General features: G+C 39.4%; 3 protein-coding genes across 4 annotated transcripts; 1 reads left to right on the top strand and 2 right to left on the bottom strand.

Moving 5' to 3' along the window:
* The first annotated feature begins 1038 nt into the window (after positions 1-1038).
* Positions 1039-4060, top strand: iscua (iron-sulfur cluster assembly enzyme a). The gene is made up of 5 exons (XM_032579227.1): positions 1039-1185; positions 1304-1417; positions 1502-1612; positions 1683-1761; positions 3524-4060. The coding sequence occupies exons 1-5, from the start codon at positions 1084-1086 to the stop codon at positions 3589-3591; spliced, it is 474 nt and encodes a 157-aa protein (XP_032435118.1). The 5' UTR covers positions 1039-1083; the 3' UTR covers positions 3592-4060.
* Positions 3771-8289, bottom strand: tmem119a (transmembrane protein 119a). The gene is made up of 2 exons (XM_032579224.1): positions 7219-8289; positions 3771-5453 (listed from the first exon to the last, which is right to left on the bottom strand). The coding sequence occupies exon 2, from the start codon at positions 5445-5447 to the stop codon at positions 4080-4082; it is 1368 nt and encodes a 455-aa protein (XP_032435115.1). The 5' UTR covers positions 5448-5453; positions 7219-8289; the 3' UTR covers positions 3771-4079.
* A 907-nt stretch (positions 8290-9196) lies between these two features.
* On the bottom strand, positions 9197-16247 carry LOC116730201 (transmembrane protein 119a). Of its 2 annotated transcripts, none has more exons than XM_032579226.1 (2): positions 16083-16247; positions 9197-11684 (listed from the first exon to the last, which is right to left on the bottom strand). In XM_032579226.1, exon 2 carries the CDS (start codon positions 11667-11669, stop codon positions 10920-10922), a length of 750 nt encoding a protein of 249 aa, XP_032435117.1. In that variant the 5' UTR covers positions 11670-11684; positions 16083-16247; the 3' UTR covers positions 9197-10919. The 2 variants fall into 2 exon arrangements, with proteins under 2 accessions (XP_032435117.1, XP_032435116.1); XM_032579225.1 differs by having other exon boundaries at positions 16087-16246.
* Between the last annotated feature and the right edge of the window lie 683 nt (positions 16248-16930).

Below are 16930 nucleotides of genomic sequence, written 5' to 3' on the forward strand. Positions count from 1 at the left end.
AACACATTATCTTTTAAATAAAAACAAATGATAATTTTTTTAAAGAGGCCTATTTTTTTTAAAGAGGTTTTAAATAAAGATTAAGAAAAAACTTTTGACATTGTTCCGTGTTGATATTTGTGGTACATTACGTTATAAAATGGCAAGAAAAATAGAAAAGGTATTACTGGTAATTAATGTCATTCAGTTGTGGATCTGTGTTCAGATTAATATTAAAATCCCTTTTTGTCCATGTGACGTTTAACTTTTGAGATTTAAAGCACAACAAAAAACAAGAAAACGTGTACTTCTTGGTCTTCAAAATAATGATTGTATTGGAAATAAAAATGAGTAAAAAATAATAATAATAATTGTTTAACACTTTTCTATTTCTAGTTTTATTTTTTGTATTCTGGATAAGTGTTGTAAATATCCATAATTCTGTTTTTACAGCATAACATTGATTTTGTTTGGGTGAAGGCCGTCAGTGGTTGTATTTGTGAAAAGAGTATATCAAAACATTTGTTCACATTTTGTTCATTCACACACAAATATATGTTTTAAAGAGCTGTGTATGAGAAACTGATTTTCAGAGGAGTGATTAGTCGATGTTAGGTGGTAAAAATCAATAGAAGAAGTTAGTCAAAGGATTAATATTCTTTTTATATGGCTTTACTTACATCCGTAATAGATGTAAGTAAAGCCATATATGGATTTACATATATCCGTAATTTCAAAAGGGAAGATAACGGCGTGCTATTCTTGAATTAAAAAGTTCTGCGTAGTTTTTATTCTATTGCATATTTCTCATCATGCCCAGTCACATTTCACTCGGAGGGTCAGTCTAGCGGGGGTCCTAAAGAATTACCATTACATTAACTACGCTTTCAAAACGTCAGCTACTCCTTTAAGTACAGCTCGGACTGTGGTGCAATTATATGTCTCCTCAGCCTACCATACAACGGTTCATGAGACCAACAACGTTTAGTCTACAGTTGGCCGGTAGAGGGCGTTCTCCTGATACGAAACTCGTACCCACTTGTTTGTCAACAAAGAAGCCGTAGTTTCTCGTGCCTGCTAGTTCACTTCCGTTGGCAGTCAAAGATGGCGGCGGTCTCTTTACGAATCTCCGGGTCTTTGCTGTCATTATTCAGCAAAAGTTTCTTCCGACCGGAGCTCAACGCGCTTTGCTCCTATCACAAAAAGGTAACCGACTGAACCGTTCTGGCTGCTAATCATTTTATTTTTGAGTAGAGGAAATGTGCTGTGTTCTCCTTTAGAAGTCAAAAACAGATCACCTCACGCATGTCTACCTTTTCTAAAGGTGGTGGATCATTACGAAAACCCGAGAAACGTGGGCTCTCTGGACAAGAACAAGAAGAGCGTGGGGACAGGGCTGGTGGGTGCACCAGCCTGCGGGGATGTTATGAAACTTCAGGTGAGCTGGAGCTGCACAGGACCGCTGCTAGGACTTCAACCCTACAGGTGTGTTGCTGACGGTTTGCGTCTTGTGTTGCTCCAGATTCAAGTAGATGAAAACGGCAAGATCGTGGATGCAAAGTTCAAAACATTTGGCTGCGGATCAGCCATCGCCTCCAGCTCTCTTGCGACCGAGTGGGTGAAGGGGAAGTCGGTAGGAACAGCACTGTCATATTGATTGATTTAAATATAGAGGACCGGATTGATCTAATTCCACCCTGCAGGTTGATGAAGCTCTCAAGATCAAGAACACAGACATTGCCAAAGAACTCTGCCTTCCTCCAGTCAAACTTCATTGCTCTAGTAAGTTAAAACTGTAGAAACAATTTACCTCACATTTGAGTATCTTTTAATCAACTGTTTGCACCGGGACTGTGAAATGTTTTCCTACTCCTTGATGATTATCACATTTTGCCACCTGCATCTCTCATTGTTTTTATTTGGATTTTATGTGGTGGACCAACACAAAGTGGTACGTAGTAGTGAAGTGGAAGGACACAGGATTCGTGGCTCTTAGAATAAAAATCTGAAGTGTGGCATGCATATGTCTTTGTAGGCCGGGCTTATTCTTTTTCTGTAAACAGCTTTGTAAATCATCCTTCACATCCCTAGTTGGGTTTAGGTCTGGTCTTTAACTGGAACATTCTATCACACGAATATCCTTCGATCCAAGCCTTTCCATTGTAGCATTGGTTGCATGTTTATGGTTGTTGTCATGCTGGAAGCAGTATCTTCTCCCCAGTCTCAAGTGTCTTGCAGGCTTTAACTGGTTTTCTTCCAGAGTTCAACCTGTACTTGGCGTAAGCCATCTTCCCATCAACATGTTTCACCGTGGTAACCAGGTGTTTGTTGTTAGTTCTCTAACACTCTTAGTGCGTAGCATTGCTTGACTAGCGCATGTGTCAAACTCAAGGTCCGTGGGCCAAATCCGGCCCGCCATAACGTTTTATGTGGCCCTCTAGATTCTGGACTAAACACTAAGTGTGCTTAAATGTTATCTTTTAAATTAAATCAATGCCGTTTTTATTTGTTTACTTCCAAACTATATCAACCAGTCCCTCCAGTTTCTTGAGAATTATCGTGGAAATTTATGCAAAATCAATAAATCCTAGCACTTTTTTGTTAACAGTGACTTTCTTCTTAACAGGTCTGTGGACTGCAAGGATAATAATTGCCCTGTCTGTATACTCTTCCACCTTTAACCTAACTCTGCTTTAAACTCTTCCACAACTTTAACCTTTGACTGTTCTGCTCCTTCACTAGGTCTTCATAATAGTGTTTGTTCTCCAATAAATCTGTGAGGCTGTCAGAGAACAGCTGGATTTATACTGAGACTAAATCACTTAGTCAGACCCTGCAAAGTGGGCTGAATACAACTACATGCCACACCTTTCAGATTCTTCTAATAAACTTGAAACACGTATCAGTTCCTTCCACTTTACAATCATTTTCTACATTGTGCTGATCGATCACATATTCACTGCCAAATAAAATCCAGTGAAGTTAACTTTTAACTGAAAAAGTTAAAGGTCATGTTTTTGCAGCTGTAACTTGTGTATAGAAATAATTCATTCACTCTTGGCCAGGCTCTACTTTCAGACCAGATTATGGAAGATTATTTACACCTTGGCCTTAAGGCTGCAAACATTGTGACAGAAATTCTTGACTTTATTTTAGCTATGTAAACTAGATGCATTTTAAAAGTAGATTAGTTAATTTTGTAAACTTAATGTTTTCTTAGTGTTTCGACTTCTGCCTCAATCTGACAAAACAGTATTAGAAACTGTTCAGGATTAGTAATTTAAACTTTCTTGTTGACAAGGATTTATAACTTTATAACACTTCTAATCTCTTTAAATACCTTAATTTGATTTTTTTAAGTACTAAATTTTAAGGTAACTCTCCAAATATGACTAAATGTTGTCCTTTTCTGCTCTTAATGTGGAATTTCGTACTTGTGATGATATGTAAACAGATTATATGTTTTAGAATGTTGTGTTTTATAGTTCAGTTTTGTGTTGCTGGTCACCGTGTTTCTGAATCTTCTCCATTCTTTCTTCCTCAGTGCTTGCAGAAGACGCCATTAAAGCAGCGCTGTCGGACTACAGACTAAAACAAGAGGAGAAAAAATAGGACTGTGCCAAAGCCAGCAGTTGATAAGCTACGACGTACCGACCATACTGAAATATTTCATCAATATCAGGATGACAAACATCTCTCGGCAGAGCTGTCAACATCAGTGACTGAGTCTTGTCTTCAGGGAGCATTAAATAAAGTTTAGCTGCCTTTTTCTGAATACATTTGTTTATTCATTTGGATTCAAATGATCAGAAGTGCTGATGATTTGAAAAGCTTTGAGTCTCAAGTTGAATATTTGACATCTACGGTCTTTATTGTGCAGCCCGGACTGTTCTCCTGCTCTTGCACACGACAATAAAAAAAATAAGATCTTTAATAAACCAAGAGCAAAATGAAAATGATTCACATGTGTTTGTCTTTATTTGTTTTGGCTTTGTGATTTTATTTGGCATAAAGTTTCATTATAAAAAACAAAACTTGTGCTAAGACCATTCGCACATGTTGAAATAAACGATTCAACCTCCTCGGCGTGTCCGCTGCTTTCATCCAACAGATCGCTCGTTTGCCGGCGCCACTCTCTGCTGGCGCACCAGAACCTTTCTCAGCAGGGTTAGCACTGCCAGCATCACAAGAACCAGAAGCACACACAGCAGGGCGAGCAGAGAGACGATCACCTTCGAGTCGCTGTGGGGGGACAGCTGGGGATTCACAGGAGGGACGGCCTCCTCTCTGTTGGTGGACAGTCCTGACTGTGTCCCAGCAGCAGAGGACACATTGCCTTGAGGGTAGGGAGATGTCGTGTTTTCTCTGCATCCCTGGTCCTTTGGAAAAGATGTAGTTTTCAGGTCAGTGGGAGTGGCTGATGGAGATATGTTGAAGGATAAACACTCCTCATAGGTCAGAGTCTCGAAGGAGTAGGGTAAAACCCGAGCATCCTGGAGGTTTTGTTCGTTTGTGACAATGGCTTCTTTCGACCTTTTCCACTGCAAATCATCCCCGTTTTCATATGAACCTGGATCTGATGTTCTCACCGCCTCCACAGAAGCGACCACGGGCAGGTGCATCTTCTCATTTGGCTTTAGGACACGTGGACAGATGGACACAATGGAGAGATTGAGCAGCAGGCGATGAGCGAGGTGGACCGGCTCTTTGCACACCAGATCTGTAGCCATCTTCAGTCTGCCGCTCAGCAGCCAGCGGTATAGATACAAGATGTCACACTCGCACACCCACAGGTTGTTGGTTAGGTCCACAGACCTGAGGCGTGGCAGGCTGTCGAAGGTGTTTTCAGGCACTGAGCGCAGGCAGTTGCTGTTGATCTGCAGGACCTGCAGGTTGACCAGGGCGGCGAGGGAGGGAAGATCCAGAGAGGAGATGCAGTTTTCCGACAGGTCCAAATGTGTCAGCGATGGCGGGAGACTCGGGGGGAGGCTGGTGAGCTTGTTCCCCTTCAGTGTCAGGAGCTGCAGCTTTTTCAGACCCAGCAGCGCTCCGGGCTGAATGGCACGGATTCGGTTGTCCTCCAGATGGAGGCGGGTTAGGTTCCTCAGCTGCCTGAGGACTCCTGACGTGATGTAAGTGATGCGGTTCTCCTGCAGCAGCAGGGACTCCAGGCTGGGGGGCAAGCCGCGGGGGAAGCGGGCCAGCAGGTTGTGGCTGAGGCTGAGCTCCTGCAGGCCGGAGAAGGCCTGGAGAAGGTGGTCCACGTTGCAGAGCTGGTTTCTGGCCACGGACAGAGCTGAGGTGCTGAGAGGGACCGAGCGGGGCAGCGACCTGAGACCCAGAGACTCGCACAGGACCAGAAAACCGGGGCCTGGACAGCAGCAGCCAGGGGGACACGGGGACATAGTGAGGGAGGCCAGGGGCCAGACGAAGAGAGCGAGGAGGACATCACATCTGTACCACAGCATGACTCACTGTGAAGGAAAAGGAGCTAATTAGACACATGCAACAGTTTTCATCACTACTTTATGAGTCATCTAAAGTTTTAATTTATGTCTTATTAAGAGCTATTGTTTACACTTGATACTGTTGGATCCTCTTGCTCCAACTTCCAAAGACCCAGCTTGTTGATTATTGGGCAGCCTTTCACTATTCTTGACTGTCTATCAAATTTGGCTCCTTCAACCAGATCTCCTTGGATCATTATTAATTTTATTTAAGCATTTATTTATTTAAGCGTTATTAATTTATTAATTTTATTTAATCTGTCACTTCTCCGTGACAGATTGCCTGGAAATGTAACAGTTAGAGGACGAATCCAGTTGGTTGACATCTGGTGACTGTATGATGATAGTCTGAGGATCCCTTCCTCATCAATTATTCACTCAAGGTGGCAGTGAGAGGAAGGATCTGGAAATGTCCTGTCAAAGTTTTAAAGTCCTGCCACTCATCATGAGCAGGTTACATCAAACTTACAGTGACTCTGGAGAAGTGCAGCTCCTCCAGAGTCACCATGGGCCTTCCAACTTTGTCTATGACCTGTCCGCTGTGTTCCTTGGTCTCTATTTACCAATAAGGCGACGTCTTTATTTGGGGATCAACGTGGAACACAAATGCACAAATGAGATTGTTGGTAATAATATTTTTTCTTCTTCCGCAGTTAAGCGCTGCTTTGAGTTGGCCTACCACTGACAAATCCTGATAAAATGTGTTAGAGTTAGTGCTGGTAACATGATCTAATAGGAAAACATTGAAGAGACTCTATTCTAGTCTGACACAAGTCAGTCCTGAACATTTGTCTTTCTGCTGCAAACAGAGTGTCAACCTGAACGCCTGCCTCTCTAAGAAACGGAAGAACAGCCACTGCAAGCAGGAGACATTTGACCTCAGGGTTTTCTCACCTAGCAGAGTTTCCATCTGGCTGACTTTGCAACATGGAGATAATACTATAATGTCTGAATGTTAATCTAAAAACAATAAACTTTTCTAAATGAATCAAGTCTCTTTGGTACCAAAGAGACTTGATTCATTTAGAAAAGTTTATACATTTAGAAAAGTTTATACAAATTAAAGCAAAGCAAGCTGTTTTTATGGAAAGTTACTCCTGAAACTATATTTTACTGCCAGGGTATAATTTATACTCCAGATGCTGTTTTTCAACAGATATAACTCTAATGCGTAATTTAAAAAAAGAATCATTTAATTCACCACTGTGCAGAAAGTTGGTTTGAATCTTTGCATTACAGATACTAAAGTAAATGTCCCTCCACCCTGCAGACAGAACTATGAACTCCTGACTCATCTATTGTTGGTTCTGCTTTTCCTCTTTCAGATCATGCACCGTGCTTAAATTCAGATTTACAGTCACAAAATGTAGCAGTTCACCACCTCTTTCCAAAGAGCATCTTTGACTTTCTTCAGCTTATGAATTAATTTTTAAAAAGTTTAATATATCACTGAAATATAGATGCAGTGATTGACCAATTTTTTTCTTTTCACAATCTGGCAATTCACAACTTTATTTTATTTAATTACTTTAATCTGTTTAATAGAGACAGAGGCCCAATTTTTGAGACGTTCAATCACAAAGTCAAATTTCTTCTAAGTCATGTTTGATAAGTATAGCATTTTTATATCAACTGAAGGTAACATAATCACTTGATTGTGCTATAATATGACTCTACATGGCTTTGATTGACCATAATGCTACTCCTTTAGCTAAATTCTGGCTGAACTTACCATTATCCTGCTTTGGGATTATTTGCTCCTCTGTAGAGATGGTCAGGGGTCTGTGATCCTCGGTCTTTAAAGACGACCACTGCTGCTCCAAATTCCAGCCGAACTCTCATCAAAGTTTCACGAGCGCCTCAAGGTGCTCTGTTACCTCTTCTAGATCCTCCTCACCATGCACATTGATTGAGCAGTCCTATTGTTTGTCAGAGGCAGCTACCAACGCAAAAACAATCAGTTTTAGAAAGGAATAGAAAGGTCTATGTGTCTCAGGTGTTCTCTGTAGCTGAGGTCTCTGCAGGCCAGGTTCGTTAAAAATCCAACACACTGACTCTCATGAGCGGGGCCCTTAACAAGAGAAGGTTTCTGTGTTTCCTGCTACCTGATGGGAGGAGTGAAAGTGAAGGGGGAGTACTTTCTCGAATTATTTAGAGCGTTGCTGGCTAAAGAGCAGGGAATCTGACCCTTGGGTTCTGTCAGGGCTCACGTTTCCTGCCAACCTGGCTGCTTTTGATTGTGTGCTGTAATCTTACTTTTGATCTCTGATGTTTTAACTTGCTCATGATTCAGATCAGATTTACTTTCAGCCTTATTTAACCATAGTTTATTTAAATCAGACGTAGTTCCAAGTTTCACCATTTTTCACAAAGAAAAATGGTGAAACTTGTAGGGGGGGGAAAAAAGAAAAGGAAAAGTCAGTGCTTGAATTAGTCACACGGGGGCAGTATTTATTTTCTTCTTTTTTAAAAATCCATTTAAGTTCAGAACAACAATTCAATAGTCAAAAACACAACTCAAAAACTTCCTGGTGCATTATTAGGCAAAGCCTTTAACACTGAGAGAAAAAATGCAGCATTACCAGTCATCCACCATACTTTTATTTTTTAAATAATGATTGTTGTGGAGACTTGGTGGCCCTGAGTTTTTGCTTAACTTTGTGATTTATTTACCATCCTATTTACCATTTATTTACCATCCATATTTAATTACATGGTGACCGGACAGCCTCGGGTCCAGATTGTGTTGTTTATTACAATTACAGTTATTTTAACTCTTTATAATGATTGCTCTGACCATACGCATCGTCCAGTTAGGGTAAACGGCTCTTTTCTTGTGACAGTTTTGTGACTCATGAAGCTCAACAGTAATTTGCCTCACTAGAGTGGCATGTTTTCTTGTCTTCCCCTTTGGAGGAGGAGGCTAAAATATATGAGCCTCTATGTCACATCATCTTTAAACCCCTGAGAAACAAGAAGCTGTGGATTAATTACAATTACAAACTTACTTATAAAGCACATATTTATTCACAGTATCAGCCTCTCAAATTTTCAAGAAACTCCATTACAGTTAATTGCAATTGAGAATAGTTTAGTTTAACTTCTTTTCCTAGAAGTTTTAAGGAACTCAAAACATCTGTCAGCCTTGTCAATATTCACAGAGGATGCTGCATGTTGCCTAATAGCCACTTTATTTGTTTGTAACCCTAAACTGGAACAAATCAGTGTGTGTCGTTTGTGCAGACAATACACAGGCTCTTGTTCTGCACCAAAGGAGGCGCGCATGTATCTGGATTACATCTGCTGAAATATTTAAAGAACCTTGTACAGTAGCCAGTGGGAACAAAGGACGTCTCGTCAGCGCCAGACCCAATCCGTTCTTCTGCTCTCCTGCTTTTAGAGTTGCGGTGTCGACGGCCTCGTTAAGGTTTTCCTGCCGTGTCAGCAAGATTAAAGGAGATCTTCTGTCTTATCGCAGCAGATATTGTGAATCTTTTGTTTGCGTAATTACCTTAAAGCAGTCATCTGTGATTTCCGAGTGGATGAAGCTCCAAATTACAGATGTTCAGGGGAACGTGATGTTTATGTAGAAGTCGTCATTTATTTTTGGAACCTTGTTGCCTTTCCTAATTTTATGTCTTCAGGGCTGCATTTTTTGTTGTTGTTGTTTTTTAATTGAGTAGCAGCACATACAAGAATGACAAACACACTTCTTTCTTTAGTTTTATTAAACATTAGCAAAACAAACCTGTCATTTTGTAGAATGAACAAGTGTCACAGAGAAAGCGACGTGTGAGGACGACAGTGTGAGGTTCGGATAAAACTGCGAGTTTTAACATGACAAAACGACAGCCTACAAAACATACAAACTTATCTAAGTTTAGATGCTTGGTGTAAATATAATCCATTTAATCACTTAACTTTCTGACTCATTTTTTACTCTTTACAGTAAGACAGAAAAACAGACGTTAATATATAAAAATAAAATAACGAACCCTAATTTCTAACTATATGAAGGATAAAATAAAACTATTTTTTCTTTTAGTTAAAATATTGTTGAAATAAAATTAATGAAAATTCTTCATGTTGGTTTTCTCATTGGGTTCTGAAATAAAATACAAGACACCAGATGTAATAACACTAAAGTAGAGGTAAATATGAAAGTTAATATTAATAAAGCAAAGAATAATTGTTACTCATCAAGTCAGATTTACTGGCATTTATGTGTTTATTTACATCACCAAAGACGTTGCTTTGAATGGCTGATTCAGCTTTGAAGCTCTCAAGAAACACAAAGCAGAAATTTTCTGGTTGGAGTGAAACTTTCCCCACGTGAAAAACCTCTGCTTGGCCACAATGGTCTTTTGAAATCACAGTCCCGTCAACTAACATTTAGAAATATCAGATATTGTTACTCATGTCTGTCTTATAACCTATAAGTAATAAATGGCGATGTGGTTTCATGAAGCAAAGTGCTGAGAGGCATCAGCCTGATATAAGATATGTACTGTAATTACACTGCACTCCGTGTTTATTGACCCCCCTGGTGAAGATGTGTAGAAACTCTTACGTGAATTCATCTACAAAATGCATCATTTCACCTGAAAATTTTAGAAAAATTCAACCTTTAATTTGGCAGAATTTATTCCATGGTGGGAGATCATGAATAAGGAATAAAATATCTTTTTAAATACAACTAAAGATGCTATAGTTATTTGCATCTGTAAAACTTGAAGCATTGTCTTATTTATACTTTACTTTTTTAAGCTGATCAGAGTTTTAATAAAGTTTTATTTAGTAATTTGTAGCACTTCCCCGAGGTATGAATATGACCTCGTTTATAGGAGCATTTTTTCTCTGCCATTCTTCAAAACGGGAAAGACAAGACAGAATTTCATTCAAGCAAGGCAGATGTGTATTGATCTTCATTAGTTAGGAAATGGCTAAAATAAAATAGTTACGCTCCTAGATGTATCAATATCTGCAGACGGAGCTGTAACAAAAAATGTTACAGTCACTGGATCAGTGGAAAACAAGGCTTGACAAGTTTACACACATCTTAACTAGAGGTATCAGTAATTGTGGAGAGTGCTGTGTGCATGAATTCATACACATTATGTACATAATTATCCACCCATTTTCACTTCCTTGTCATTAGGATTTCCCTACTATTTGCATTGTTTATAAATTGCACAGCTTTTCCTTTCCCTCATAAATGTATAGAGGTTCTGTTTTTTCTTTAATCTTGAAAATGAAACCTGCTGAGTTGCTGTGGATGAATTACAGACTCGCTCAGTAAGACACTCAGCATTCTGTCTTTTGTTGGACTTTATTCCGATTTTAAGCACGTAAAGATTTTCATAGCAGGTGTGATTCCACCTGAATGTATTCCCTTCTGAGTGACACTTTGACCCGTTTTGCCTCGGCTGTGTGTTAGTGGTTGGATTTCTTCAGGTGGCAGGTGCAGACTGGATGACTGGAGCTGGTGCTGGGGCTGGCGCTCTTCTGGACTTCCTCCCTTTGCTTCACTGGTTCTTTGAACTTCACCTCCTCCCGCCTTTTTTCCACTTCCTCTGTGTCTCTGACCTTCCTGACCTCCGGTCGAGGCGACGACCTGACTTCTCTCCCCTTCTCTCCCACCAGCGCCTTGGAGGGCATGCGCAGATGCTTAGGGGAAGCCGGACCCTGAACGTGGACCCTCTTGACGTGGTCCACGGCGTATGGTTTCTCCTGGATCTCACTAGAGTTCTTGCGAGCTCCGGTTTTACTGGCAGTATACTTTTTGGTTTTGCTAGGGAGGGGCTTGTAAGCCTCCAGCTTGCGCTTATGGCTCATGGCGAACGCACAGCAAATGATGAAGACCAAGACAATAAGAAGAGAGGTAACAACGATGATGATGAGCAGGTTCTCCTGCAGGAAGTCCACCACTCGGCTCAGGACAAAATCTTTCAGGCGGATCATGGTGGTGGTGATGGTGTTGGTGAGGCTGGGAGGCGAAGTGGCAGCAGAGACTTCGGCGGGCGCTCGTGTGGAAAAGGAGGTGGGGAAAATGAGCTCCAGCTCGGGTTCGTCGCCGCTGCCGTCCACAGATATGTTGTAGAACAGAGGACTGCAGTGGCACAGACTGCAGCACAGCCAGAGCAGAGTCGCACTGGAGACGGGAAAAACCAGCTGGGACTTCATCGTCAACGGTGGGTCCTACAACAACAGCAAAATCAGGTTTGTAATTTAAAAATGTACACAAGAAAACCGATTATTAAAGTCGAATTTGGCAACTTATCAGTCAAAAACGTTCTCTGTAGTTTTAAAGCAGTAAACAGGTGAGCATTTTAAACCAGTATGTTTCAATAAACAACTAAATCAATGAGTGAATTAAAATCAAAAAGGGTTTGACAAAGAGAAAAAAAATCAAATAAAACTTCTGCTTTAATGAAAACAACTAACCATGTCAGTCATAATTTATAGCTGACATTATGGGCTACAGTATAAAAAAGCTGAATACAAATAAATGTAAGTATTTGTGGAGGGCCAGAGGGAAGTAAATGCTTATTAAATGCGTCCCCAGGAATCACTGACTGGTTTCAACTGAGTGATTCTTTCTAACTTTCCCGTTCTGTGTCATCACAACGCAGATTTATCTTTATTTAAGGAGCTTTTTTTAAAATTACTGAAACACTTTTAGGTCAGTGTTAACTCGCGCAAAACTACAATTCTCCTAAAAATGGTACTGGACAGAAAATTTGCGTTATCCTGAATTTATGACAATCCTGAGTATCTAAATGAAGTCAATGAGAATATGTCTCTTTGGAAATGAAACACAAATGAAAGGTGAGATTAATTTTCCCCCTGAGGGACAATAAAGGTCTAACATGTTTATCTTTACTATGACCAAAGATTTTTGCTCGCTATTATATAGTAATGAAGCTTCTGTTTTGCTGCCAAAAACCTGTGCATTGTGCATCTAGATTTAAATGTTTTGTGAGATGTTCCTTTGTGAAGAACTCTCCCTCCATCTCTGGTGTGTCTGTGTTTTCTGCCTCTCCCTGCTTTGCACCAGATCTATTTCAGCCGACTCCAGAGTAGCCATTACTTGTTTGGGGTGGAGACAGCAAAGTTTGGCCTTATAATTTGTAAAGTAGAGGGAGGCCACCCATCCACCACACCAAAGCCAGAAGGAAGCTTTATTCCAGTGGGAGCACAGAGGCGTGGGAGACCTGTGGCTGTGGCCTCTATATTTACACTGGGCACCAGCTGGTGTATATCCACCCACAGCAGCTCAGACGTGAGGGAGATATTTCTGCTTCCAGGAAAACCTGTATTTGTGAACAGGCCAACTGACTGAATAAACTCCCCAACCAAATGGTGCCTCTCGGGTTTTCACTGAATTTTCTCCTTGCTAATAAGGAAAACTCCAGCTGCCATTATTTTAGCAAAATTTTTCTCCTAATCTGGTGTATAATTATGAAGCGCCAAGCTATGAAAACCAGCCTCTAATCAGCATCGTGCTGGAGCGAAGCTGCTGCAGCTCGTCGTGGTGCAGCAGTGTGAACCCCTCCACTGCTTGTGTGGTCAAACATGCAGTGTGTATTCTGCTGGACCACATGGTGGGCTGGGTATTCAGCCTTGGATGTACAGCCATACATGACCGCTCTGCCTCTTCAGTCTGGTAATTACAGCTAAAATTACGTTTCCAAAATATCTCCACGGGGCTGAGATTACCACTCAGTCACCATGTAAGAGAAGAACATGCAGAGATCAGATAGGACAATGCTCAATTTTCTCAGAGCTTATTTAAATCTTTTAAGGTGCTTCCACGCCGTCGTGACACATGACTTAAGATTTACACGGACTTCTCGCATCAGTGTCAGTTGGAAAAGTTGAGCTTTCCATGTTTTTGTCACATTACAGCTACAGACCTGAAGAATATTTGATTTGGATTTCATGGTAGAGACAGGCACAAAGTTGTGCATGGTTGGGAACTATAAGAAAATCATCTTTAGGGATAAAAACCTAAAATCACATCAAGTATTTGTATTCAGTCCATTTTTACTCCCCAAATCAGAGTAGTAGATAGAGCCCAGCTCTGTGTAATTTAATCTCGGTATAAATGCAGCTGGAGTTCTTGAAGGTTTGGAAAAAGTGTTGCACAAATACAAATGTGCCAAGACTGCTGCCCACTTAAACTGAGAGGCATAACAAGATGACCAGCAACCAGAGAAGCAGCCACAAGGCCCATGGTGGATCTGGAGGAGCTGCAGAGATCGACAGCTCAGGTGGGAGAATCTGCCTCCAGTCTTTGTGGAAGGAGAAAAGTCATTTTTGAAAGAATAAAAAAAAGCTATCTAAGTTTTACATAAGCCCCCAAGGGAACACAACAGAGGTGTTGTGTTACATCAGGGGTCATCTTCTAAATGTTCTTCTAGATGAGCGTAGTGGGGCTACAAAATGCCGTTCAAAGGGCTGTATTTATAAAATGGATTTATCTGAGGTTTGTCTAACTTATTCCAGTCTCAGTAGTTTTACTCAGAAAGGGAACCACAGCTTTTAGAAGATGTCCAGTCAATTGCAAAAACATGAAACTATTTAATTTAACAGACCAACACTCTGGTTTTGTACAAAGTACTTCAAAAATGTAGCTTTAAAATTGTATGTCAAATTGAGAAAAAAAGCTTCAATATTTGGAGCACCTCTTCTGAATTTTCCTGACAGCTTCAGTTCTTTGGAGGGATTTCAACAGTGAAAAATGAAAATCAGTGAAGTTCTAATATTCCCCAAAAAGCAGCTTTGCCTGATGAAGCCAATTTAAACATGTTTTTTTCTCTCATATTTGGGATTCAAATTTTGATTAGGTTGAGATTTGAACTACTTGCAAGTCAGGTCAGGTCACTTTGCCTTTTCCAAAGAAACGTTGTAGTGCTCTTTGCTTGGTGTCAAATTTATCGTCAACATCCTAAAAATACTTAATTGTTGCAAAACTTACTTACGAAGTTAAAGAAGTGTCTAAAATTTCAATGTCCATTTGTGGCTTTCCTGAGAAAGGTAGTAACCATCTGTCCATCTCATTTACACTGACATGTAAACCCATATAACTAATGACTAAAAATATGCTTGATTTTGTTCTGGTTGTCCTCTTTGTTTTTCATATGTTTCACTAGGAAACAAACTTTTTTATTATTTGTTCTTGCTCCTGAAACAACTAGACCTATAAGCAGCGCTCTGATTAGTCATTGTGAAGGAGCTTTATAGTATTTCTCATTCTTTCTACTGAAAGCTCTCCTGTGGGATCATGTTTTCCATAGGAGAGCTATGGGATTGCTGCAGCAATTTGTTCAAGTTCAGTAAATATTGTATTTCAAGTACAGACTCACTTTTACAATCAGACTTACACAGGAACCAGTAAATGAAATTTTCATTGTAAATTTGTTTACTTAATATGAAGAGGTGAAGTGTCATTTAATTTCATACATAAAGAGTCTTTTCTGTAAATTTTTTTTAACAACTGACTGAATGTCCTCCAATAGTTGTGATTCCATTTCTTTTTCTTTCACCAGGTGTTGAAATCATTTAATGTTGGAAATGTTAGAACTGCAAAAACAGAAGATCAACATTTTTTTCCCCCATTATGGCTTAAAATTTCAACTCACACCAAAAAAAACCAAAACAAACAACAACAACAAAAAAACAAATGCACTAAATTACATTTAGAACTGTTTAGTTGAATCTACACTACAGCGAGCGTCTGGCACACTTTTATTCTTAATATATACAAATATAGCTCTAGAAATAATTAAAATGATCACTTTCTCTGATTTAACTTTTTATAGGTTTGTGTTTGAATAAAATGAACATTGTTATTTTATTCTATGATCTACTGACAACATGTCTCAGAAATTCCAAGCACAAATTTAGTATTTATTTGCAGAAAATGAGAAATGGTCAAAATAACAAAAAGATGCAGCGCTTTAAGAGCACAAATAATGCAAAGACAACAAGTTCATATTCATTTAGAAACAATACTGATGTTTTAACTCAGGAAAAGTTCACAAATCAATATTTGGTTGAATAACCAGGAGATTTTCAATGGGATTCAGTCTCTTAAGTTTTTCCAGAGCTGCATATGTATATATATATTCTTTTTGATGGTGATGTTTTTTTTTGTTATTAGTGGCAAGAATACGACTATTCTTGATGTGAGGACCTAAAAGGCCCGTCTTCGAACATAAAAGTATTTAAAACTATCAGTAATTATCTTAAAGATTATTTGAAACTACACACAGTCTGCAAATAAATCATCAATACAAAACCTGAGAACTTGATAAGATGGACAAATGCTGTTCAATTAATTTTGTACAGAGAAAAGACTTGCAGACTAAAATGTTGAATATGTAATATAATAAAAAATAGCAATTAATATCTATGTATGTCTGTTTTAAATAAAATTGGTGTATTATGTTAAATAACATTACATTTTAGTAAAGAAAGCAGTTTTTTAAATCAGTTTTAAAAACACAAGTATGCTTGAAAAATACATATATGACAGAAATGAAGCTTCTGTTATCTGTGCTTGTAAGTTAAATATAAAAGTTAATGACATACTTACAGAAGGAATTTCCTTCGTTCGTCTGACTGGAAGGCAGATGCAGAGCAGAAAGGTTCAGACTGATAAAAAAAGAGAAGAGGCAAAGCAACAAGAAGGAGAGAGTAAGGATATTTTACCCCTCCCTGCTAAGTTATACTTAGTTTCTTCACTCCGCTCTAAAATGTCTCCTCAGAGCAAAATAATGCCCAGCCCTCCATCCTCAGCGTCTCCTCCCTCGTTCTCAGCTTTCCATCCTCAAGCTCCATCCAAGTTTATGCAGGAGCCATTTTGGATTTTTACTTTCCTTTTTAAAATCAATCTATAATACTTATATCTTATCTTAGCATAAAAATGATCACCTGAAAGAAGATGTTGTCTTTTACATAATGCGTTTATATCAGCACATTGTGTTTTTCTTTTCAACCCAAAGTTTCTCTGGTACTTTAACCCTAGCAGCTGCAGTGATGTTGCAGAAGGTGCGCAGGTCTCATGTTTTAGCAGAAATGGTTATTTCTGGTTTTGTTGGGGCGAGTCTGACCAAACAGTCCCTGCCTCCCACCAAGTCCTTTCTAATTAAGACCATGGTGATTACAGCCTTACTCTGGAAGGCAGCACAGGGAAGAAAAAGCACCAGTTTCCTCCCAAAAACACACCAAACTAAGTGAACATATAAACTTAAGGACCATTTTGGTGTCCTTACCTTTGAACATGAAAGGCTTTTATTTAAAGTTGTTCATGTTCCTTTGATTGAAATTAATTCTTTCACAAGACCTCAACTTTAGATTATGAGCAATGATTTAGCGCTTCACAGAAAACGAGCCATTTTGTTATCCGTTTTTGCCTTTAAGGGGTACACTGTAACAAA

This window comes from Xiphophorus hellerii, chromosome 12 (genome assembly GCF_003331165.1).
Source record: "Xiphophorus hellerii strain 12219 chromosome 12, Xiphophorus_hellerii-4.1, whole genome shotgun sequence".
Taxonomy (NCBI): Eukaryota; Metazoa; Chordata; class Actinopteri; order Cyprinodontiformes; family Poeciliidae; genus Xiphophorus; species Xiphophorus hellerii.

Excerpts from the sequence above, each read along its gene's own strand:
- tmem119a (XM_032579224.1), bottom strand. The coding sequence starts at position 5,447 with ATGCTGTGGTACAGATGTGATGTCCTCCTCGCTCTCTTCGTCTGGCCC.
- iscua (XM_032579227.1), top strand. The coding sequence starts at position 1,084 with ATGGCGGCGGTCTCTTTACGAATCTCCGGGTCTTTGCTGTCATTATTC. Across the intron at positions 1,186-1,303 it reads TTTGCTCCTATCACAAAAAG|GTGGTGGATCATTACGAAAA; the intron begins GTAACCGACTGA and ends CCTTTTCTAAAG. Across the intron at positions 1,418-1,501 it reads GGGATGTTATGAAACTTCAG|ATTCAAGTAGATGAAAACGG; the intron begins GTGAGCTGGAGC and ends GTGTTGCTCCAG.
- LOC116730201 (XM_032579226.1), bottom strand. The coding sequence starts at position 11,669 with ATGAAGTCCCAGCTGGTTTTTCCCGTCTCCAGTGCGACTCTGCTCTGG.